Source organism: Clarias gariepinus, chromosome 13 (assembly GCF_024256425.1).
Source record: "Clarias gariepinus isolate MV-2021 ecotype Netherlands chromosome 13, CGAR_prim_01v2, whole genome shotgun sequence".
NCBI classification, from domain to species: Eukaryota; Metazoa; Chordata; class Actinopteri; order Siluriformes; family Clariidae; genus Clarias; species Clarias gariepinus.
In genome coordinates, this window is record NC_071112.1 from 9,416,859 (window position 1) to 9,443,567 (window position 26,709).

A 26,709-nucleotide genomic window follows, 5' to 3' on the forward strand; every position below is an offset into this window, starting at 1 on the left:
TCAAACTCTCTTTTTTGTTTTGTTCACTTTATGAAACTATTATGCAATGATGTTTTATTCTTCCTGATAAAACTAAACACTGCTTTAATAATTATTATCATGCAGGTGATGAAGATCATGAAGAAATAATGAGCGAGCTGAATATATAAAAGAGTTTAATCCTGCTGCTATACTAATTAGGTCTCTCTGAAACCAATTACAGAGCGTTTACTTCATTTTTCTTAAAGCCTGAGTGAGAAATCCATTTCACGTCCAAGATTATGAATAGTTTTTGTTTTAAAATATGAATTCTTCATGAGAAAAATTTCCAATATCAGTTTTATTTTAACTTTTTTTTATTATTATTTTACATTTGGGGATTTTTACCTGAAAGTCAACAGAGACTGTAATAATTTATATAGATTACATCTAGATGGAGATTCAGGCCAATGTATAAAGTTATAACTCATTACAGTGAAACCTTGGCTTACAAACATAATTCATTTTAGAAGTGGGCTCGTATTTTAAAACACTCATAAACCAAATTGAATTTTCCCATAAGAAATAATAAAAACTTAAATTATTTGTTCCACAGCTCCCAAAAATAAATACATAAAAAATAATTAACACAAAATATAAAGTAAAAATAAAACAAATTGATCTGCACTTTACCTTTGAAAAGAATCGTGACAGAGCAGTGTTTCTGTGTACAGCAATGAGAAAGAGTGGGTGTGTGTGTCTGTGTGTGTCTGTGGGGGCGAAAGTAGGAGGGGTCTGTGTGTGTGTGTGTATGTGTAGCAGGGTGTCCAATGATGTGTATGCACACAGACACAAAGAGTAGGCTGATACAGAGAGAGAAAATGGATCTTTAACCTCTCTAATGAGACTTGTTTTTGCTTTGCACGCGCGCTGTACACGCATACAGACACAAAATAAAATATGTTTTACGTGCAGACACGTGGTCACAGTGTTATAGTGAACAGTACACGCGTGCACGGATATCGATTATACCACTAAGAGATGCACACCAAGACCCAGCAGGGGAGAAGATTACCCACAATTCCGCAGCGCATGAGAGAGAAAAAACGTTGGCTCAGTCGTGATCACATGACGCAAAACAAGAAGCACATGCATGATACATGATACTCAGCACTTGTAAACTGAGACTTTTTCATTTTCCAAGTCAAAATGTATTACCAATCTTTGCTTTTTGCAGAACACTCGCAAACTGCCTCACTCGCGATCCGAGGTTCCACTGTATATCTAAATCATCACTGGTATTATCATCACTAATTATGACTTATGCTCACTGAAACACTGGAACAAATGTAACTATATTCAGACCCTAAAACTTTTTCAGTAGGCATGGGAACCACCATGGTTTTCCCGATACAATATTATCACAATACTTATAGACTGATTTGATTTCTATTGCGTTTTTTTTTTAATATCACGATTTTATACCTATCTTAATTCAGTGTTGTTGTTTTTTCTTACAATTCTAAACAAACTTATTTACAGTTTTAAGCAACTATTTTACTCCTACCACCCCGGACGATGTGCTGTGTGAGTAGTTTAGAGCACCAGCTGAAGGATTATATGACAATTTTTACCATCTCAAATGCAAACATAAATATAAGTAAAAATATATTTTTTAAAAAGTTTATTTCAGTGTGGCAATACATGAATTGCCACCCAAAAGATTTGTGATGTGCAACCGAATCGATTTTCTTACAATTTCAAATTTTCATTGCATTGATTTAAAGACAAATTAAAAAAATTCGTTTTTTGTTAAAGAAACATGAGGTGTTTATAGACAGACTTTAAATTTAAAAAGGTAAAAATTTTAATTAGAAATATAACAAGCCTTTATAACGCACTCATTAAGCTAATTGGAAATTAAAAATAAATTTCAAGTGATTTTCTAAGACTTGGTGATTTTCGTCAAAAAAAAAATATATATATATATATTGTTATTGTTGTCATTTTTTATTTGCAAAACTTTTTTTTTAAGGTACTGATGTTTTATTTTTCACCCAATTAGGGCTTAATTATTGGCAGTCATATTGTGAGTACAGTATGTGTTCGTCTGTGCATGCAGAAAACATGAGGAAAAATACACCATTTTCTTTTGATTTTGCACATCATTTCCCTAGAAACACAGTATTCAGATTGGTCTTGATGTTCATGATATTTATGGTAATCCATTAAAAATCCTTCTCTACTCAGGGCTCAATAGTCACCATTTTGTCTCGTGTTCTTCACTAGAGCATTAGCCACAGCATGGAAGAGCCAAAAGCATGACAGGATAAATGCTCTGTACACCAAGCTTTTTTTTTTTTACTCCCAAAGCCACACTGGGTATCAGTGGTTTACTATTCAATTCAATTTCAATTCAAAGTTATTTATATAGCACTTTTAACAATAGTCATTGTCTCAAAGCAGCTTCATAAAAATGAAAGAAGTTTAAAAAAAAAAAAGAACATTTATGGAAATGTACTAGATGTCTTAACAGTTATCTCCAAAGTTACACGTGTGCGTGTGTAGCATTTCACATCAGAATTTGAGTTTATTAAGAGAATAAATCTATTTAGACTCTCATTCTGAAGATGTAAGCATCGCTATTTTTAAGGCTACTTTAAGTTTAGCAACTTTGTATGTTGGACTTGGGCGCACTGTGAGGTAGCTTGCATTGCACACGGAAAGCAGGACAAATTTTCAGAATAATAACTGTAAACATTAGTTAAAAATTATTCAAAATGTTTGAACAGAAATTGATCCACTGTAGAAATTGATCCTTAATTTGTGCTACATTTCTGGCCTGTTTCTTTCTTAAGAGGTGAAAATGATTAGGTTAGCGGCTATCTGCTAACAGTTAACCTAGCTTTCTTCAGCCCTTAGTTGTGGTTTGAGTTATATATCACTGAACATTGAGGATGCCATCATGAATACAGCCCCTTTAATGTACACACTGTGGCACGGTGGTGTAGTAGCTAGAACTGTTGTCTTGCACCTCCAGTGTCCGGGTTCGATCCCGGGTCAGGATTGATTCCCGCCTCTGTGTGCATGGAGTTTGCATGTTCTCCCCATGCTTGGTGGGTTTCCTCCAGCTACTCCGGTTTTCTTCATCAATCCTAAAACATGCAGATTAGGCTAATTGACGTTCCTAAATCGGCCATAGTATATGAATGAGTGAGTGTATGTACGTATGTGTGTGTGCCTGCCGATGGATTGGCACCCTGTCCAGGGCGAACCCTTGGCCCCTAAGTCGCCTGGAATAGTCTCCAGGCCCCTGTGACCCTGTGAACAGGATTAAGTGGTATAGATGAAGAGTGTGATAACACACACAATTAATGTACAAAGTAATGTACACACAATAAACCAGCTGTTATTAAAAATCCTGTTTTTCTGCTTGTTTTGTTTATACCAAAACCATGGTGGAAATAGCAGGAAGTGCCTCATAATGTCTGAAACTTAAAAAGAGGGTTGAAAAAGAGGGTTAAAAAGAGGTATATTTCCAGTCCTGATCATGGTGATTGGCTTAAAAAATGTACTTTCATAAAGAGGTGTTCATGGGTGGTTAATTTAAAAAGCTACAGACACAGAAACAGCAACGGAGTGAAAGAGTAAAAGACAAAGGAAATCAAGAGATCTGAGTTTATTTCAGCTGGAGAGTTGGAGATTTCTAAGACTTGTATTAACTTGTAATACAAGTTTTAAAAAATAAAATATATTATTATGCTGTACAAACTCAGCTCAGATCCTATTAATGACCAAGAGAAAACCGAACTCCAACTGCTCACAACATGAAGCTGAGAAGTTTAGACTTTTGTGTTTAATAGTCCAGAACTGTGAATATGTTTTAATCACCAGATCTTAAAGCTGTAAAAAAAAAAAAAAAAAAAAATCCCTCTCAGTCTGTCAGATTGTTAGGTTTAATTCATACCAGAGTGCTGTAGAATTCTGCACCTTGATTGTTCAGAGTGTGTTGAGTTGGTTTTTTATATTAATGCACTTAGTGAGAGAATGATTAAAGGGTGGGTGGAGACATTTTAGATCACCGTGTCATTACACTGATCAGTTGTGGTTTTACACACACACACACACACACACACACATACACACACACACACACATACAAACAAACACATACAAACAAACACATACAAACAAACACATACAAACACATATGCTCCATGAGCTTAATGTCAAAGCTCTGCCTCCTACATTTAGCAGTTAATATCTCTTTGATGTGTCTGATCGCTATGGAAACGGAATAAAGAACAGATGCAGGTTGAGTAAATGAAAATTTAAAACACAAAAATCAAAGCACAGTAGTTATGTGTGTGTGTGTGTGTGTGTGTGTGTGCGTGTGTGTGTGTGCACATCTGTGGTCACGACATCGCCAAATGCATTCAACAATATAACATATAACACATCCGTGTGTGCAACATATGTTATGTCTCTCTTCATTTTTCATTCACCTCCCTCTCTGTCTGTCTCTGTCACTCTCTCTTCACCTCTGTCAAATCAAATCATTTCTCAATCTCTGTCTCTACCTCTATATATCTCTCTCTGTCTCTCTCACTTCAGTTCCTTCTTTTTCTCTTTGTCTCTCTTTCAATTCAATTCAATTCTCTTTCTTTCATTTTTTTTCGAAGTTTTTTCTATTTTTTTTTCCGTCTCTCTCACTTCAGTTCCTTTTTTTTCACTGTCTCTTTCACTTCAATTCTTTCTTTCTGACTGTATTTCTTTAATTCTGTTTTTTCCTCTGTCTCTCTTTCAATTCATTTCTTTCCTTTGCCGTTTCTTACTTCAATTCTGCAATTCTGTCTCTCTCAATTTTTATTTTCATCTGTTTCGTTCCATTATTATTATTATTACTATAAAAAAGAGATAGAAACATATTTAAATATATTAAAAATGATAAAAATAAATCATAACTGAAATAAGATTAAATACCTAACTGTAGGGACTTTCTCCTCCTTGCTTACATCATCCTCCACTTGAAGCACAGACGCGACAATCTGTTCTGTAAAACACAATATGTGTTTGTCCATCTGCCTGTCTGTACCTCTGTCAGTTTAACTTTACCTTTATCTGTCTATCATTTCTTCATCAGTGCTCCAGTCTGCATACCCCTTCACTTTTTTCCAGTTAAACAATATTGTCTACCCTTGTATCTATCCATCAAAGCATTGATCTGACATCTTTTCTGCCATTATCCATCCATCACTTATCACTTAGTCATCTGTCCTTCATCTGTCTGTCTGTCTTTCTGTCTGTCTCGATGAGGTGTGCTGATAATTAGACAATCAGATTGCAGTATTACTACATTCATTTGAATAAAAAAGACAGAAGAAAATAAAATCTCGAGAATTAACATCATCATCGTCATCATTATAATCACCTTCATCAACAACAACAAGTACAACAACAATAGCCCATTTCCCATGAAGCAGCAGGACATGGTACTTCAGATTCATCTGCACTCAACACACAGGTAATCCACACAGAGACTGTGTATGTGTGTGCGTATGTGCGCGCGCGTGTGTGTGTGGCACAACAACCGAGAAAGTCAATAACAATCATGTTTACCACAAATCCCATTTATATCCTTGGCAACCGCTACAATAATGCTGAAACCGATCCAAACACACAACTCTCATTCAAATTAACATCCCATCTTTATAAGGGAGGGACTAGAAGTGTGGGCTTGGTCCTAATCCTGTTAAGACACAATCCCCCCTGATCATGACATCTCTTTAGTCTTTATAAGCTGAAGTTTAGGAGTGTCTAATGAGAATAGTATATATACAGTAGTGTGAAAAACTATTTGCCCCCTTCCTGATTTCTTATTCTTTTGCATGTTTGTCACACAAACATCATGTTTCTGATCATCAAACACATTTAACTATTAGTCAAAGATAACACAAGTAAACACAAAATGCAGTTTTTAAATGATGGTTTTTATTATTTAGGGAGAAAAAACATCCAAACCTACATATGGCCATGTGTGAAAAAGTAATTGCCCCCTGAACCTAATAACTGGTTGGGCCACCCTTAGCAGCAATAACTGCAATCAAGCGTTTGCGAGTCTTTTACAGCGCCTCTGGAGAAATTTTGGCCCACTCATCTTTGCAGAATTGTTGTAATTCAGCTTTATTTGAGGGTTTTCTAGCATGAACCGCCTTTTTAAGGTCATGTCACAACATCTCAATAGGATTCAGGTCAGGACTTTGACTAGGCCACTCCAAAGTCTTCATTTTGTTTGTCTTCAGCCACTCAGAGGTGGATTTGCTGGTGTGTTTTGGGTCATTGTCCTGCTGCAGCACCCATGATCGCTTCAGCTTGAGTTGACGAACAGATGGCTGGACATTCTCCTTCAGGATTTTTTGGTAGACAGTAGAATTCATGGTTCCATCTATCACAGCAAGCCTTCCAGGTCCTGAAGCAGCAAAACAACCCCAGACCATCACACTACCACCACCATATTTTACTGTTGGTATGATGTTCTTTTTCTGAAATGCTGTGTTACTTTTACGCCAGATGTAACGGGACACGCACCTTCCAAAAAGTTCAACTTTTGTGTCGTCGGTCCACAAGGTATTTTCCCAAAAGTCTTGGCAATCATTGAGATGGTTTTTAGCAAAATTGAGACGAGCCTTAATGTTCTTTTTGCTTAAAAGTGGTTTGCGCCTTGGAAATCTGCCATGCAGGCCATTTTTGCCCAGTCTCTTTCTCATGATGGAGCCGTGAACACTGACCTTAATTGAGGCAAGTGAGGCCTGCAGTTCTTTAGATGTTGTCCTGGGGTCTTTTGTGGCCTCTCGGATGAGTTGTCTTTGCGCTCTTGGGGTAATTTTGGTCGGCTGGCCACTCCTGGGAAGGTTTACCACTGTTCCATGTTTTTGCCATTTGTGGATAATGGCTCTCACTGTGGTTCGCTGGAGTCCCAAAGCTTTAGAAATGGCTTTATAACCTTTCCCAGACTGATAGATCTCAATTACTTTTGTTCTCATTTGTTCCTGAATTTCTTTGGATCTTGGCATGATGTCTAGCTTTTGAGGTGCTTTTGGTCTACTTCTCTGTGTCAGGTAGCTCCTATTGAAGTGATTTCTTGATTGAAACAGGTGTGGCAGTAATCAGGCCTGGGGGTGACTACAGAAATTGAACTCAGGTGTGATAAACCACAGTTAAGTTATTTTTTAACAAGGGGGGCAATCACTTTTTCACACAGGGCCATGTAGATTTGGAGTTTTTTTTCTCCCTTAATAACGTAAACCTTCATTTAAAAACTGCATTTTGTGTTCAATTATGTTATCTTTGACTAATAGTTAATGGTTTTTGATGAGCAGAAACATTTAAGTGTGACAAACATGCAAAAGAATAAGAAATCAGGAAGGGGGCAAATAGTTTTTCACACCACTGTGTGTATATATATATATATATATCCCTAATCCCTTTTTCATTGTGAAGGGTTTAACACAATGTTTTCCATGCATGTTCAATTAACCATAATCAATTAATTAACATGCACCTGTGGAATGGTAGGCATTTAAGGTCACAGTTCTAAAAACGCAGGACACTAAAGAGAATTGTCTACCGACTGTGAAAAACACCCAAAGAAAGATGCCCAGGGTCCCTGCTCATCTGCATGAACGTGCATTAGGCATGCTGCAGGGAGGCATGAAGACTGCTGATGTGGCTAGGGCAATAAATCGCCATGTCCGCACTGTGAGACTCCTAAGACAGCGCTACAGGGAGACAGGAAGGACAGCTGATCATCCTCGCAGTGGAAGACAACGTGTAACAACACCTGCACAGGATCGGTACATCCGAATATCACACCTGCGTGACAGGTACAGGATGGCCACAACAACTGCCCGAGTCACACCAGGAACACACAATCCCTCCATCAGTGCTCAGACTGTCCGCAATAGGCAGTCCATGAGGAGGAGATGAACTGCAGTACTTCAAGCAGCTGGTGGCCACCCCGGATACTGACTGGTACTTTTGATTTCGAGCCTCCCTTCATTCAGGGACACATTGTGAAACATTTTTAGTTTATGTCTTATGGTGTGACTCTTTGTGTTAATACAAATATTTACACATTAAGTTTACTGAAAGTAAAAACTGTTGAAAGTCAGAGGACGTTCCTTTTTTTTCTGAGTATATATATATATATATATATATATATACACACACACACACACACACACAGTGGGGCAAAAAAGTATTTAGTCAGCCACCAATTGTGCAAGTTCTCCCACTTAAAAAGATGAAAGAGGCCTGTAATTTTCATCATAGGTATACCTCAACTATGAAAGACAAAATAAGAAAAAAAAATCCAGATAATCACACTGTAGGATTTTTAAAGAATTTATTTGCAAATTATGGTGGAAAATAAGTATTTGGTCAATAACAAAATTTTACCTCTATATTTTGTTATATACCCTTTGTTGGCAATGACAGAGGTCAAACGTTTTCTGTAAAACTTCACAAGGTTTTCACACACTGTTGCTGGTATTTTGGCCCATTCCTCCATACAGATCTCTTCTAAAGCAGTGATGTTTTGGGGCTGTCGCTGGGCAACACAGACTTTCAACTCCCTCCAAAGACCTGGAGACTGGCTAGGCCACTCCAGGACCTTGAAATGCTTCTTACGAAGCCACACCTTCATTGCCTCGGTGGTGTGTTTGGGATCATTGTCATGCTGAAAGACCCAGCCACGTTTCATCTTTAATGCCCTTGCTGATGGAAGGAAGTTTCACTTAAAATCCCATGATACATGGCCCCATTCATTCTTTCCTTTACACAGATCAGTCGTCCTGGTCCCTTTGCAGAAAAACAGCCCCAAAGCATGATGTTTCCACCCCCATGCTTCACAGTAGGTATGGTGTTCTTTGGATGCAACTCTTTCTCCTTCAAACACAAAGTTCTATTTTGGTTTCATCTGTCCATATGACATTCTCCCAATTCTCTACTGGATCATCCAAATGCTCTCTAGCAAACTTCAGATGGGCCTGGACATGTACTGGCTTAAGCAGGGGGGACACGCCTGGCACTGCAGGATTTGAGTCCCTGGTGGTGCAGTGTGTTACTGATGGTAGCCTTCGTTACTTTGGTCCCAGCTCTCTGCAGGTCATTCACTAGGTCCCCCCGTGTGGTTCTGGGATTTTTTTGACCACACAGGGTGCGATCTTGCATGGAGCCCCAAATCGAGGGAGATTATCAGTGGTCTTGTCTGTCTTCCATTTTCTAAGAATTGCCCCCACATTTGGTTTCTTCGCACCAAGCTGCTTACCTATTGCAGATTCAGTCTCCTCAGCCTGGTGCTGGTCTACAATTTTGTTTCTGGTGTCCTTTGACAGCTCTTTGGTCTTGGCCATAGTGGAGTTTGGAGTGTGACTGTTTGAGGTTGTGGACAGGTGTCTTTTATACTGATAACAGATGCCATTAATACAGGTAACGAGTGGAGGACAGAGGAGCCTCTTAAAGTTACAGGTCTGTGAGAGCCAGAAATCTTGCTCGTTTGTAGGTGACCAAATACTTATTTTCCACCATAATTTGCTAATAAATTCTTTAAAAATCCTACCATGAGATTTTCTGGATTTGTTTTCTTATTTTGTCTCTCATGTTGACCTATGATAAAAATGATAGGCCTCTCTCATCTTTTTAAGTGGGAGAACTAGCACAATTATAAATATTTTTTTTTTCAAAATTACTAACTTGCAGCTGTTTGTAATAAATCAGTAAAACAAGAGCTATTCAAATAGCTCAACACAACTAATATAACAAGCGATTTCTCTAAATTCAACAGCCTTTTTTAATGATTTCTGCAGTCTCAGAACTATTCAACCCCCTGAATAAAATCCCTCATTAAATCACAGATTTGTAAATCAGGTCACATCACGTTACTGGTACACTGGTACAGTACATGTGAGTGAAATTCTTATGTGCAAGCTACACAAGCAATAGTGGTGTACAATTATAAGAATACATATACATATGAATAATACAAAGTATTATAAAAAAATAATAAAAAAAAAGAGTAAGTACAAGTATACATATACACATACAGGATATACACACATATATACACATACATATACATATATCTACATATACACATAACACACATATGCATACATGTATATACACATACACACACGATTGTGAGAGTGTGTCTACTTGTGTATAAATGTATAAGAATGTCCGCAATTAATGTTGTGCAAAAGGCAATTATGTGCAGTATGGAATGCATAAAGTGTTATCTCAAGCACAGATTAGATGCCACATGGGTACCTGATTTAAAACACATCAAATACCTGGGCTTTATCAAGATATGTTGGTGGAGATGTTTGTCCGCATGTCAGAAAGTTGTCCATAAAGTTAAGAAAAAGATTATTGCCATGCACAAACAAGGACAAGGACATAAAAAAGCAAAGGTAATGAATGTTCCTAGAAATTATAGGAAGCCTATTTCACAAGTTCAAATGACGTGGCAAAATGAGGAAGCTATCTTCCAGATTCCTGAGGAGGCAAGTATTGAAAAACCCTTGATTGACTGCATAGAACCAACAGAACAATTTGGTCGCAGCTGGCGCCAAGGTTTTACTCTGCACTATAAGGCGCATAATGAACACTGAAAGTTAAAAGAAATAAAACTCCTATGCTAAAAGCCAAAAACCTAATTTTCAATTGGAAAATTCTAAACTTGTAATACAAATTTTATTGAAACAAATTGTATATGTACTTATATAAAAGCAAATTTTTAAATTTCAACATAGGCACGGGCCATTTCTACTTGCAATTGTTCACTGAACCTGTGGTCATCAGCTTTGCATGAAAATCTTTTATTGTCTCTGAAAGTAGTGTTGCATTGCTCTCTTTCACTGTACACCACCGTCTTTTCACAAGAACAATTAAATTGAATTGAAATAGCATGCTGTGATCTTAGCTTGATCCTAAACAGTCAAGCGGTCGTCCGTCTTTATTTACGTTGCATGTGCTGCATATTGCGGCCGATGCCTGGACTATCGATGCATGAAATGTGAAATCCTATTTAATATTGTCTACTTAGAGATTGTTTTCATCATGTCTCCAGGGATACTACAATCTCTATAGTCATTACATATTGCCTAGTTAATTCTCACCCACCCTCTATCTATCTATCTATCTATCTATCTATCTATCTATCTATCTATCTATCTATTTATCCATATGTTACATTCAAAAAATAATTTAGGCTGTGAAAAAGGTACTGCTTAATAGCCAAAACAAAGTAGAGGTATAAGAGAAAAGTAGAATAAGGTGAAATGGATAGATGTTTATAGTAATAAATTAAACTTAAACTAAGTTGTGCTGTATTTAAAAATGTGGTAGCAGCATTGGAATTATTGTCCCGGCAGTGTCCAGATTTCTATATGAATGTTTTTCACAAATTGTAAGTATAAGAGTCCATAAGTCTATTTGAAGAAATGTGGGTTGGTGGTAAAAGAGGATTACTATGTGGATTATCTTATGGAGAATTGTGGTGACTTAGTTGATGAGAGTGGAGGAAGGAACAAGGATAGTTGTGAGTTGTGGAGTTGAACGGCCCTGAAAACAAAGGTTGTTCTCCTCCTCTGAGTTCTAGAGCTGATGCCTCGTAGCCATCGTCTTCATGGCAGCCACTCAAATGTAGGAAAAAGGACATTAGAGGGGTCCTGTAAGATCCTGCAAGCTGGCCTCAATGTCTGCTGTTCACACAGGGTGGAGAGAGTTCTGCCTGGTATACACACCTTGACTGTGTTCTTTACACAAGTTTTATTTTGAAGACTGATGTAGTGAAATCAACAAATAAAAGAGAAAATTGAGTACACTTTCAATTAAGATATAGTATAATGTTTGAAGGGTGACCCTGTTGAGTCCAAATGAGTTAAGCTCCTCAAAAGATACTGCCGCTGTTGGCATTTCCTGAGGATCTCCTTTTTGTTGGAGGCGAATCTCAGCAGTTGGTTGAGGATGGTGCCCAGATACCAGTACTCGCCAGACGATCTCCACTAATCTTCCATGGATGGTTGTGGTGACTGGTTTTAGAAAACATCACCACCATCTCCTTGTTCTTTTTCACATTCCTTTGCAAACAGGAGCTGTCACACCATTTCCCAGTCTCTTGTATTGCTGAAGCATGGTGCTGTATTGGTCCTAAAAGCAGAGACAGGAGAACCGTGTCATCTGCAAACTTGACACGGTGACAGTTTGGCTAAAAGGCCCTGCAGTCATCAGTATAGAGGATAAAAAGCAGTGGTGAGAAGCCCTGTGAGGAGCCACTTGAGGTGTGGAGATGTGGGCTGGTCGACCAGGTGGAAATGGCTGGAGAGTTTCTGGGCTAGAATATGGGGCTATAAAGTGTTAAATCCTAAAGAAAAATTTGCACAAAGTCTAGCTGACGCATTGGGGTGTTCTGGGTGCTTGTCAATAGTGTCTATGATGAATACTTTGGCAGCGTCCACTCCCCTGCTGGCGCACTGTGCAAACTGCAGAGGGCCCATCAGTGAGTCTGTTTTATTGATGATCTGATTCTTGACGACCATCTCCATCGACTTCATCACCAGAGGAGGTCATTTGGGGCTTTAATGGTACCACCTTTCTTTGGGATGGAAATAACTGCAGTGTTTTTACAGCACGGAAATTGTGCTGCAGGAGCTCTGGAACAGAAGCTGAAACACGCCTACAAGCTGCTCAGCACAGTACCTCAGAGTCTGTCCAGTGATATTAATTGGCCCTGGTGCTGTATTTATTTAGGATTTTTTAGCGCTCTCACCACATCCTCTATGTTAAAGGTTAGGGAAGAGTGGTTTGGTTTGAGTGAAGAGATCATTTCTTTGAGCTGAGTGATGTTATCTGTCCCAAGTGAAGGTTGCCATCAGCAAAGGATTGTATATATAAAATATATATAAAACGCACCTATGTATATATATAAAATGCACCTATATATATAACATGGTTTGCAAGTGTTCCACAAGACAAGCAAAGATTTTTAATAAATTTTGACTTGGAAAAGGAACAAGTCTTGGATTACGAGTACCGAGTATCATGTATCACGCATGCGCTTCTTGTTTTGACACCGAGCATTAAGTGATCACAATTAAGACAACAGTTTTTCTCTCTTTTGAGATGCGGAGTTGTGGGGAATCGTCTTCCCCGCTGGGTCTTGTGCGTGTCTCTTACTGGTATAATCAACATCCAGATACACATGTACTGTTTACTATAACACTGTGACAGAGCAGAGTCGCTCAGCAGATGCTAAATGCAGAAGAGTGGCACGATGTAACACCCCCAGGCACTGCAAAGACACACAACTGAATGCTGCCGTTTGATCCCTGCAATGTGGACAGTTGCAAACAGACTGTGCGAGCTCCTGTGGCACTTTCACTTTTTCTGAAGAGACAGCTTTTGGGATCCTGACACTGAAGTGGGGGAAAAGGCAGTTGTACTTCATGTTAAGGTGTCATGAAGAACTCCCATCTGAGAGCTGGTAAGGGCCAGTTGGCTAAGACAACGGGAGGAGTTGCTTAGGGAGCATGTAGGAGCCGCTGTCCACGCGGACTTCAGCCTAGCAATCGACTGTTCTCTCTTTGTTGTGGTCAGGAAGCACTTCCGCTCCATGAAAGCCAACACAGAGAGAATAAGGAGGAGATTCTTACCTCAGGCCATTTGGCCGCTCAACCAGAACACAACGTAGAATTTAACTAATTGGACTTGCTTTGTTTCTTTTACACCTGTGTTGGAGCACAGCACACTACTTACCACACTGCACATTTGCACATGACACATATTTTGCACATTGCTGGTTTTTATTTACATATAAATCCAAGTTACAGTTTAAAAAATGGACAATGCCACTGCTGCTGTCACACACATCATCTCATTTCACACTCTATGGTTCACTCATACTGCTGCTGTCATGCCTACATGCCATATCTTTCCCTCTAATACCCTTATCTTTTTATTTTGCACATTCCATATAATATATACGTTTTATACTTTACATTACATTTACGTATTACTTACTATAAAGATATATATAGCGCTATTTAAATTTTATTATATTGTAATTGTAAATTTGTATATATGTGGAATTTATATTTCACAATCTTTTTCCAGTGCAGTTGCCTTCCTATTCCATTTCATCTTTTCTTTTTTAGGTCACGAACAGTCATATAAGCACTTCACTGCATATTATACTGTGTATGTGTGCACGTGAAAAATAAAATTTGAATTTGAATTTTTGACAGACAGATAGACATACACATCTATCAATTGATAGATAGCTAGGATGCATACCTGAACCAGGGTTGCCATGGTTACATGGTTTTTACACAGAGTTCTAGAATTAAATTGTGAGTGGAAAGAGCAATACTGTGTGTGGTGGTAATTTATTTGGGTTGGCTTGAACATAGTCCAAAAAATAATCAGAATTCGGTGACACAGTTGTCACCTTGCACGTCCAGTGCTGATGGTTTGAATATTGCCAAATAAAAAAAAATCTTATTTTTCTCCTTTAAGACATATTTCAAAGGTTAGAAAAGAAAAACTGAAGAAATCATCTATACTGGGCGATAAAGATTACAGTGATCACCACAGTGAAGGTTAATGGCAAATGGGTAAAATTTGTAGACTTTTTTCAGGTCTTTGGATGATGTAGTTTGGACCGGACATTTGGTGGAGCCCCTGAAGTCATAATTTAATCATGTGAGTGGAAGCCTAGGTAAAACGAATATAAAATATATAAGCACATGCACAGATGATGAAGCACAGTTTCACATGAATTGTTTGGTTTATGAATTACATTACAACCCAACATGTACAGATCCAAAGTGATGTAAAAACTTTATCTTCATTTGTTTTGTTACTATTATTCTTTCATAAACTCAAAGATTATAGATAGTTTTTTTCTTGTAGTCTGTTCTGTATTAATTTGATTAACTGAAAGTCGTGGATGTTTCTGGTTTCTGTGGAAAACATGCTTTTTTTCTGTTCCATCCCTATCTCTCAATGTCTGTCTTCAAAAATCACGCTGTCTCAGGAGGCAGTTTACCAAACGCAGCAGGAAAAACAATCAGTCTGCCTAACGAAGTCTGCCTCACGAAGTGTGAAAAAACAGCTCTCGAAATGTCCGCCGTGTTCCTGCTTCATCCCCCAAAACCAAGGAGAGAGCCATCATCAAAACCAAGGAGAGAAGGGAATACACTCTGTACAGACGACAGAGCATGAAGTTGATGAAGCTATGAGCCAGTGACTGATGAGGAGGTTGCTGAGAATCACAGTGAGGAACTTTCTACTCCTAATCGTTTGTCAATAACTGTAATAGGTATGGCTGGAGGATGCAAGTGCAGGTAAACTAATATTTAATCAAAAACTTGGTGTGAACAGCCAAACAAAACAAACTGGGTACTGCAGGCAACTTTAAAAAAATAAGCATTTTAGAAAACGTTCCAGATAAACTCACAGTCTAGGGACAGGCACAGAATCAAGACTGAAATTACTGTACAGGATATACAAGGGGTTGGAAATGAACTGGTGAGCAGAGTGAAAGGAGACTGAGCGTCCTTATATACTGGGTAGGAATGTATTCAGGTTCAGATTATGACCATTAGTATTCAGGGGAACCGGCAAGTGGATCTTCGAGTGCCGATTGCGGCTTGTTTCTGACAGTAATGATGTTTTTCCATCAGTAGACGAAGTTATAAATAAAGATGAACTGATTTATGGGCCAGTGAAACTGGAATCATCCGATTTTCACCTTGATCAGTCATGACCAATCAGATTATGTGCCAATCAACATTACATGTACGGACTTCAGAGTGGCACAAGATTTTATGAGTTCGAATGTTTAGCATTATGGGCATCTGCAAGCTCTTGCAGGCAGAACCACCAGAGATGGTGCACTAAAGCTATATTCTGAGTGTTGAACAGCACCCCCTAATGGTAATGAGCACAGGTTGGCATCACACGTCTTGAGGAGGCATGTGAAATCTTTTGTCCCTCCCTTATTAAAAGTCGTCTATTGTCACCTGCAACTTGTTGTGTTAGATCAGTCTGTCTATTTATATCCTGCATTTTAATTTATTTATTTGCTACTATTTAATAGTTCACTGAGTCTGATGTTGTCTCTGTTTACATTTACTGATGATATCCTGCTGTTCTTCTGTTCTGGTTTTGTTGGTATTAGCATCGTTTGTTCCCTGTTTGATTTTCTTGTTTGTATTTGACAATGTTAAAACTTCACATTATCAAAGAACAGCCTACACTTGCATCCTGCCTGTAACCTTATGCAGTTTTGGAGAACATGCAAAAGTTATTTAACTATCTGTGTTGAACATACAATTTAATTTTGCTTAAAGGAAAAGTTACAAAAACGTTTCTATATGCTTGCATCATTTATAGTTTTTAGGAAGGAAGAATCAGAATCAGAAAGAGGATTAGACTGTTTTAAAATAAATCTGACTGAGCCAAGGGTATTTGCAATCATTAGATCCCTAGTTATAAATGTAACACAGGTTAAATATATACCATAACGGCCCTAACATTAACACCACTGCCAGATAAAATGGATAACGCTGATTATCATATATATACCAGTAAAATGGTGACAGGAACATGTGCAGCCAAGGCTCACCCATGCCCATGGGGGCCAAAGGCCAGTCTATCTTGTTTAAACCCACAGAAAAGCCAATGCAGCCAAATCGCTGTCAATGCTGGCAACAATAGAGAGGCACCAGAACTCCCAGTGCACAACGACCCACCGTGCACAAAACCCGGAGGGTTCCCTAGATCCCAGTCTGATCAAGCCCTATGAAATGTACAAGACCAATCCATGAACACTTCACCCAGCAACCCACAGCACTCAAAGGATCCACTGCTAACATCCTGGTGGTAGATAACACCAGAGTCAACTCCAATGAGCCAAAGCTGCCCCGATGTACAAGGGAACCAAAAATCTAGGTCGTTTTAATATGAATGTTTTTTTTTTTACATTACAGCTGATTGGTATAAAGTTAATTTCTGGGAAGGTTGTATTTTTCAGAACTATATATAGCAAAAATGCAAAACGCTTTTCGCAAAACATATTTACCCCTACCAAACATCTGTCAGGTTATGAATCATGCCGTTCAGTCAGCAAAAAACAAAAAAAAGAACTCTCTTGAACTGCCAAAACTTCCTCTTAAACCCAGGAAGAATCCAGTAACTGAACTCTCTCTCTCTCTCATACACACACGCACGCACACACACACGAACACACACACACACACACACACAAAATCTCAGCCCTGCTTAATGGATGATAGAGCGTTTCTCACTCACCTTCCTGCACGGCCTGAAAGGGGTTGTCGGCTTCGATGAGTTTGATGGAGTGTGTGACGCGTTCGTTTTGCAGGATGTCATCGCTCAGACTCAGATCAGAAATGGCCAGCTGGAACACCTCTGAGTCCCGAACAGCGTCCTGCTCAAAGATCGCACCTGCACCGAAATCAAATAGCAATCAATCAAATAAACACTTGAACGTTATAATAACATCTCAGTTACACTTCTTAGGGATGGTTTGTTTTGTTTCTCTATAAGATTCTCACACACTGAATTGAATATTTGTCTTTAAATTGATTTATGGAATCCTCCTTTTAGAAAAAAGAATCTCTGTGACATTTATATATGCACATGGATTTTTACAGAGCTGGATTTCTGAGAGAATGTCACTAATATTTATTAATAATGATTGCCAGCTGGTCACGGTCGAGCAAATATTTGGTAAATACACTTTTGTAGCCCCCTTACACACTGCATTAGTAAAATAGACACACTCTACATAAAAAATAACATGTAACTGCAAAGTATTGTGACAAGTAACTGCAAAAATAGTTTTCTTTTAACGCTGTGGTACTCATGTAGATATTGGCATTCCTGTATGTTGTTGTAATGTTGTTGTGGGAGAGTGTGCAGTTAAGAAATGAAGTTTTACACTTGACAAAAAAAAAAACAGCACATTAATCAGTACAGAGGCCATTGCCATCATTAAGAACCAAAGACAGCAGCACTGATAAAGCCAAGGATACTGGCACCATTTACCAGAAAGTACAGTGCAACCATTCAGCACTGAGGACAATACCAGCATCATCCATTGCCAAGGACAGCGGAAACATTAGTGCCAAGAATAACACTGACACCAGAACCAAGGTCAATGCCACTTCAGAACCCATGGTGGTACAACAATAAAATTGTGAAGGGTAACAGTCATAAGAGGTCATAAGAAGAATCAGAGATAAGAACAACGTCTTCATCAGCAACAAGGCCAGTGCCACCTTAAGCACCAAGGACAGTGCCACCATATCAGCACAGAGGACGGCGCCACTATAAGAACCATGAACAGCAATACCATCAGCACCAAGAACAGCGCCATTATAAGAACTAAGGACGGTGTCATCAACAGCACCAGGGACAGCGCCTCTATAAGAAACAAGTATAACATTACCATCAGGACCATGGACAGTGACATTATGGTATGTGTGTATCATAGAGAATCATGGAAAGTTTTTTTTATATATAACACACACACTCCTATCAGCACATAGATCATCAAATGAATGTAAAATGATGCTATGACACAGGCACACACATGAGAAAATATTACAGAGGTGAAGACATTTGAACACATCTAGTGACTCAGAGGAAGTACAGGAGGAATGGTGTGTCGAGGTGAGTTCTGTGCCTGTGGCTTGAAGGAAATTTGGTCCAGTGTGAGGTTTAATAAGTGCCTTCAGGTAGGCGGGGGTCCATTTTTTGCTTGCAATCTGATGCAAGAAGCAACAGGAAGCAAGTGGAGAGAAGGTAGGCATGAGGAGATTGAAAACAAGTCGTGCAGCTGCATAGTGGTCCAGCTGTATAGGTTTGATAGCACACAGGGAAGAGACTCACAACACAATAATCCTGAAATGAGAAGAGTCTAAACAAACATCCAAGTGGAGGAAAAATAACTGGATGTTGGAAAGAAGGCAGAGAAGAGGTCGTTATGTGTTTCATAGTTGCTTGTCATTTAATCTGTGAGTTTTTCAGAACACTCCGCTGCATTGTGCTGCAAGCTCACTCCTGGCTCCTGTTACTGATCCTACCTTTTAGTGACTTTTTATAAAGTCACGATTTGAGTTCATGTTACTTGGGGACATCCCGGGGCTGACGGATGCAATTACCTTTCCTGGCCCATGAGTGGAGTCTCATTCAGATGAGATGTGAGCTGGAGAGAAATGCTGAATGTGCTTTTGTGCTGATGTACTGCTTACTAACGCTCTTTTCTCATCAATCTTCAGACTCACAAGGGAACGTCTGCCTATAACTAGTACATGCTAATTTGCTAAAGGTCTCATAAACAGACATGGACACACACTAAGCAGAATCAAAATTGGAGTCAGGTCTCCGCTGCAGAAATGTGCTCTAATTAAAACATCACAATAAATCACAATATATACTAGAGCTACTTATAATTCTTCCATCATCTGCTCTGACTCCAGTTGGACTACAGCGTATGGCAGTATATCGCAGAATACTATGTGTGTGTGTGTGTGTGTGTGTGTGTGTGTGTGTGTGTGTGCAAAATGGCAGCCAAAAACACAATCTGAGTGTAATTGAAAAATCAATAGCAATATCTGAGAATATCTTTATGCATGCATTTGCACATTCTCACAGTTAAATTTAGCCAAAAATTACCCATAAATGCAGTATTGTTAGATTTTCTATTGTGAAAGAGGTACATTGTTAATTAAATGTTAAGGTGTTTCGGGGAAAAGTAAAAATGATCATTGGTTAAATTTAAATTGAAAAGTTTATGCTCTTTTAGCTTTAATAACGATGTCCAGATCTTGTTTGAAAATAATTTGCATGCTCCCAGAACCACTCTTTAATAATCTGAGTCCTGGAATATGGCCGTGCCATCAGGGGGGAAAAAACTCCATAGATGTGATACCCTGGTCATTCAGTAGATTTAGGTCATCAGCTGACTTCAGTTTATTGCCACATTTCTGAGCCAAGACCTGAGCGACTGAAGCAACCTCAGATTTTAACACTGAATGAGTCCAATTTTTGTGCTCCCTAGCAAACTGAAGCCCTTTTTTTCTGATGAGTCTCACAAACAAGTGGTGCAGCTGTTTAGTCCCAATCCTGTGTGTTCACAATGCTTTGTGTGTGTGGAAATGCTCTTACTTTCAATATTAAACATAGTTCTGATTTCTACTGATAATTTTTACCATGCAACTTCACCAAACATGTGTGATCAAGTCTCTGATCACACTCACTCACATAAATTCCATTGATTTATGATGGTTTAGCTCTACCCTCCAGGATTTAATGATGCACTGGATTTTAAAACTCCTTAGTATTTTTCAATGCTTGACGCAGGCTAATAATTTGAACCTTATTCAATTGACTTAAATACTTATTTTGTCCTAAATACCTTTTGTGTAGCGTCCATTCACTGTTTTTACATCTGATTAAAACACCTTGTAGTCAATCTTTAAATGTATTTCACATACATTATAAATGAAAAAGTGAAAACAGGTTATTTTATAAATGACGATTATGTGCCAGGCTTTGTATTAGCTATATTCCTGACACCACTAATCCCTGCTACGTCCTACATATTGTAGTTAGTTTTTTTTGTTTATGTCAAAAAAGTAAAGTTGTGTGAAAAAAACAACAACAACAACAAAACGTTGGACCACGTGCACCATAGGATTAATCAGAGTAATCATTCAAGCAAATCATTTAGATTAGAGACTGTGCTGGGTCATTGCTAATTTGTATAAAGCTGAGACACTCTCAGCTCACATCACCAGCACCTGCTTCACACACAGGAACGCACATACATACACGCACACACACACCACAAGAGTTCTGAGGTTCATCTTCAGTTGGATCTTACAGGCTTGTAGCAAACACATGGACAGCACAATATAAACAACAACAGATACAACTGTCAGGTTCGGAGCAGCAACGTGTGTGTGTGTGTGTGTGTGTGTGTGTGTGTGTGTGTGTGTGTGTGTGTGTGTTTGTGTGAACCAAACCAAAGACAGAGGAATGCTTTAAACGAGTCAGTGTCATCAATCAAGTCTCTGTCAGTTCTCTATCCTTTTCTCCTTGTTGATTCCTTTCCATCAATATAACTCTTTTTCCCATCTTTTCTCTCTCTTACCTATTTACCAACCATTCTTCTCTTTATGAATTTCTCCATCTATTTTTCCATATTTTGGTCCAACGAAGAAAAACAACAACTGTATACTGTATGATACAAAAAAAATGTTTTGTTTCTTTTATCCATTTCTCTTTTCTTTAAACATTTGAATGTGTTTTCACTTCTATACCTGCCTCCCTCAATTTCTTTGTTTTCTTTCTCTCGTTAATATAGTCAGGTCCATAAATATTTTGACATTAGCGTATACTTGAGTAGGTTTAAAATAAATCATTAATGAGTTCAAAAGTCCGAATGTCATCGGACAATTGGCTGTCCAGCTGTACCATAGCCACATTATTCCTTTATCATTTCACTTACAAATAAAGCTGACAAGAGTTCATTTCGAAGTGTGCCATGTGAAAGTCTAAAGACTTGTCACTGCCAGGGGAGCAAGCCGTCATGCCTCATGAAGCTTAACTATCAAACCAAACACAGTGGAGAATATTGCTAACATGAGTTGTGGTGGAATAACATGTTTGGGATATTTTTTAAAGGGAAAGAATACACTGGTGAGCTTATGTAGTACCGGGCGATATGAACTTGAATCAATTTCACAATTAATTCAACATTCTTCCTTGATTATGATTGGCAAACAATTATTTTTTGTTTATTATATGTTTTTTCCCCTCATAGATCAGTAACAAAACTCAAAAACACCAAAAGCCCTGGAAGAGCACGGAAAACAACTGCTGCGATGATGAAATTATTAATTTCATTACTAAACAAAAACACCACTTGGCCAGATCAAGAGCAGCCTTCAGGCATATCTGTGTCAAATTCAACAATCAGGTGAAGACTTACAAAGTACATACAGAGGCCAAAGTCTCAGGGCAGATATAGAGTGCTGTAGTTTCCACATCGATCACTTGGTTTGGATTTAAATGTCCTGATATTAACACTGAAAGTTGGCCCAGTGAGCTCCTGCTTTCAACTCCTGTAGATTCTGATGAACATCAGTCAGCAAATAAGTAAATAAATGAAATACAATACAATACATTTGTCACTTGTGCACATATTCATGGGCCATACTCTCTCTCTCTCTTACACACACACACACACACACTGTTAGTCTCTGTTTGTCTATCTCTTTGGTTCTCCCTAAGCTGCACCTCTCTCTCTCTCTCTCTCTGTTTCTGTGTGTGTGTGCGTGTGTTAACTGGACAGATTGATTAACTGTAGCAGATTTTTCAGATTCAGACAGGAATGACATGAAAGTTGACTCTCCACTACACAATAATGAATAAAGTTAAACAAATCAATAGAGAAATATGAATGCTTATGTTTTTATAGGCTTTAATCCTCTCTCTCTCTCTCTCTCTCTCTCTCAAATGTGTGATTGTCTTGGATCCCGTTGATGAAAATGAAGTGTTTTTTTCCCTGCAGTGAGAGAACAGTGGTGCATTGTGGGTAATTAGTTAATAAAGCTTTAGCTTCTCTCTCTCACACACACACACACACCTGTTACTGACTTTATGGCACACAGCAGCATGTGGACTGGCTTTCTGCTGAAGACAGACAAACACACACACACACACACACACCACATTATCATTTCCCTCACGTTCAGTTCAGAGTAAACGCTCGCGCACGCAGGCACATCGGTATCACCAAGGGAAAGAGATCGTACACGTGACACAGCGCGCGCCAGCATTCAAGTCTACAGTATAAATAAGCAAATTATTAACATTTAAATTAATAAACATGTGTATTCGGGCAACAAAACAAAGCGACTAACTTTCCGCATCGGCACGCACCGGTTCTGCGGAAGGCGCGCGCTCAGAACCGACAAAGGTACGAACGCGAGCTTTTATTGATGTACGTTTTCTAGAAAATGAGAAGTTCCTCTGCGTGTGTGCTTGTGTGTGGATGCAGAGACCTTCGACATGACTTCGACTCGCACACACGCGCGATGTAGAAGCGTCATCAGTTCGGCACGAGCGCATCTATGTAACTGCATTAATATTTCATTGTCGGGGGAAAAAATCATAAACAAACAACTTTTTATGCATGCATCTATCCGCACGCGCACACACACACACACACACACAGACCCCTACCGATGTGGATGATTGAGTCGGCGCGCGCCGGGGCCGGGTGGAGGAGCGCGAGGCACAGCACCGACACGCTGAGCGCCAGCAGCTCCATCCTCCTGCGCGAGCATCCACAGACACACGGGAGCGGAGAGACGCGCACAGGGAAATACAATCCACCGGAAAATACACAGCACACACACAAGGGCGCACGCTCAAGCGCGCGCGCACGCAGATACACGAAAGCGCGCGCGCAGAGATCGGGCACGGAAAAAGAGCGCGAGGGAAACGCACACACCAAAAGACGCGCGCACACGGACGGCGCGCGAGCACGAACTCTCACACACACACACACACACACACACTGCACCGAGCTTCACGGTAGAAGCAGGAGGCGGAGGAAGAGGAGAGGGAAGGTTGATGGAGGGAGGCGGAAGGAGACACCACATTTAAGAACACTTATACATATTATATCTCTCTCTTTCTTTTTCTCTCTCTTTCTCTTCAAATAATATCAGTCTGTACATGTCTATATGTATCCCTCTCTGACTCTATTTCTCTTTCCCCAACATAAAATTGTGTAGTGCCCCTTGTGCCATCAAAACAGCCCTAAAGCAGCAAGGCCTGAACTCCACTAGACCTCTGAAGGTGTGCTGTAGTATCTGGCACCAAGATATCAGCAGCAGATCCTTTAAGTTCTGTAAGTTGCAAGGTGGACCATCTATGGATTTACATGTCATTGTCCAGCACATTCCAAAGATGCTTGCAGGAACAATGTTAAGGTAGGTGATACATGTCAAAGTAACATACACTTAAATGGGAGGAAGCAAGGTTTCCCAGCACAACATCGTCCAGAGTATGACAACGCCTCCCCTGGGTTGGCCTCGTTCCATAGAGCATCCTGGTGCCCCATAGTGCATCCTCTTCGCCAAGTAAGCTACAAACACACACACAGCTTTCCACATGATGTTAAATAAAACATCATACCATATCACATTCTTCTATTGTTCCATGGTCCAGTTTTGATGCTCATATACTCATTGTAGGTACTTTCAGTGGTGGACACGGGTCATCATGGGGCCCTGACCAATCTTCAGCTATGCAACCCCCATATTCAACAAACTGCAATGTGCTGTGTGTTTTAACTCCTATAAATCATTAACTTTTTCAGCAATTTATGCTACAGGAGCTCTTCCGTGAGATTGGACATCTCGCTGTGTGTGTGCAGGTGTGAATAATCACAGGTGTGTAAGGAAAAGTCTCTGCAGTGAGTGAGTGTGTCAGTGAGTATGAGCAGGATCACAGCACCCTCTGTGGTCACATTGCCACATTGCAGCTGTCACAGAATAACTTAGTAACTCAGGGATGAGAAATATTTTAAATATTAAATATTTTATATTAAATATAATTTATCAGGTAGAAATAGGTGTGGCTTCTACTTGGTGATGAAAATCTTTAACCACACAGGCACTTTGTAGATTTGACTGTAATACATCAGTGAGTCAGAAATAAAGTAACTCAATCACTCCATAAGTCAGTAACTCAATAACTAGTTAATGGCTAAATATGTCACTCAGTTATTGAAAAATTAAGTACATTAATAGCTTTATAACTCAGTATGTTGTAACTCAATAACTTAATAACTCAAGATTTCATTAACTTGTCTACTCTATAACTTTATATATGACTAACTGAATAAGTCTGTAGTTTAGTAACGTAGGAACTCCATAACTGACTAAATCAGTAAATAAATAATTTGATAAGTCAGTAACTGAATGACTGACTATTAATGTATTTAATATTGTATTAACTCTACTTCTCAGTAATTCAGTAACTCTGCAAGTTTAACTCTGTAACTCAGTTACTCCATAATTCAGTATCTCAGTAACTCAATAATGTAACAACATAATAACTTAGTAACGCAATAACCCCAATACCTCAATAGCATTCTAACTTTCAGTAATTAACTCAATATAGCAATGACTCAATAATCCAATAAATCAATAACATAGTTACTCAATAATTCAATAACCTAGTAACTCTAACTCATTGTCAATAATAACTCTATTATTTAATACAGCAAGTTACAGCAAATCAGTAACTTAGTAACATAGGAACCCATAACTCATTAAATCATTACATCAATAACTCAATAAGTCAATTTAAGTCAATAATTTAGTGTAGCATTGTGTGTTCATGAGTTTATGTGTGTGTGTGTCTGTGTGTGTGTGTGTGTGTGTGTGTGTGTGTACGCAAGCTTCCTGTTCAACCTGTCCAACACAGACTCTTTATATGGAATGACATCAGCTCTAGGATGGACATTTCTTTACTAAAGTTGAAAGGTAAAGTATGCTAATTACAATAACTTAAATCACAGCATGACAGACTTTCTCAAATCACAAGGTGCTGATTAGTTTTCTATAACAGCAGATCTGTCAATAGTAGGTAAAAAGCACAGTTATATTAATGCTCTCTCTCTATCATTTCTAGAGCAACAGTATTCACAATGGCATGAATCGCTGACGCTTCACACACTGTACATCTGTGGTGAATCACTTTTCTGTAACAGCACAGCCCCCATCATGCTTTACTCCTCCTACACCACAGCAATTAGCCAACAATTACAATACCTTTAGCTATTTTTAGTTCTATTTAATGGTCCACACACTGAAACCTTTTTTCTTACTATATACTCACTCATTTTCTATAGTGCTTATCTTGTGCAGGGGACTTCCTAGGGAACTATAGGGAGAATATAACCTGGACAGCATGCCAATGCAATGCAGGGCACCAAAGCGCGCGCACACACACACACACACACACACACACACACACACACAAACTACAGGAAATTTAGAAACACAAATTAATGTACTCTAGATGTCTTTGGATTGTGGGAGGAAACAGGAGTTTCAGGAGGAAACCCACCAAGCACGTGGAGAACATCCCCACACACAAACTCACAGACCCAGGACTCTAGCCCTCGACCCTGGAGGGACGAGGCCACAATGCTAACCACTACCCCACTGTGCCACATTATGTTCTATGACCTTCATATTAAAAAACAGTAGTGTAAATGTTTTGCAAAGCTAGGTGAGATACTGCAGAGTAGATATACTGTACAAGATGTGTTGCACTTTTTGTTTCACTTCCAAATTGTTGCTTCTCCTTCGCCTTAAGGGCAATCACTAGCCCTGGTTTTGCTTCATTCATTGTAATATAAAAAAAATAAAAAGAGAGATAAAAATTTAAATAATTAAAAATTTAATAAGTAAATGTTAGTATTCCGCAGTTTTGAGATTGAATTTAAACCACTGTTTTAAGTTCATCTTAACGCCAGTTTGGCAAAGCCATTCTATCTTTTTAAAAACAATGTTGTCCCGATGTTGTGTTTTGGGTAAGTCGAGATTATCACAACTTAAATACAACTATTTA

At 38.9% G+C, this 26,709-nt stretch overlaps 1 protein-coding gene across 1 annotated transcript in view; it reads right to left on the bottom strand.

Moving 5' to 3' along the window:
• The window catches only part of grid1a (glutamate receptor, ionotropic, delta 1a), a 229,591-nt gene extending 206,164 nt beyond the window's left edge, over nucleotides 1-23,427 (bottom strand). Inside the window, exons 1-2 of the mRNA XM_053509242.1 lie at nucleotides 23,302-23,427; nucleotides 17,335-17,490 (exon numbers count right to left, since the gene is read on the bottom strand). Coding sequence (XP_053365217.1) covers nucleotides 17,335-17,490; nucleotides 23,302-23,389 — 244 coding nt within the window. The 5' untranslated portion in view covers nucleotides 23,390-23,427. The remainder of the gene's footprint in view (nucleotides 1-17,334; nucleotides 17,491-23,301) is intronic.
• Nucleotides 23,428-26,709: the final 3,282 nt, after the last annotated feature.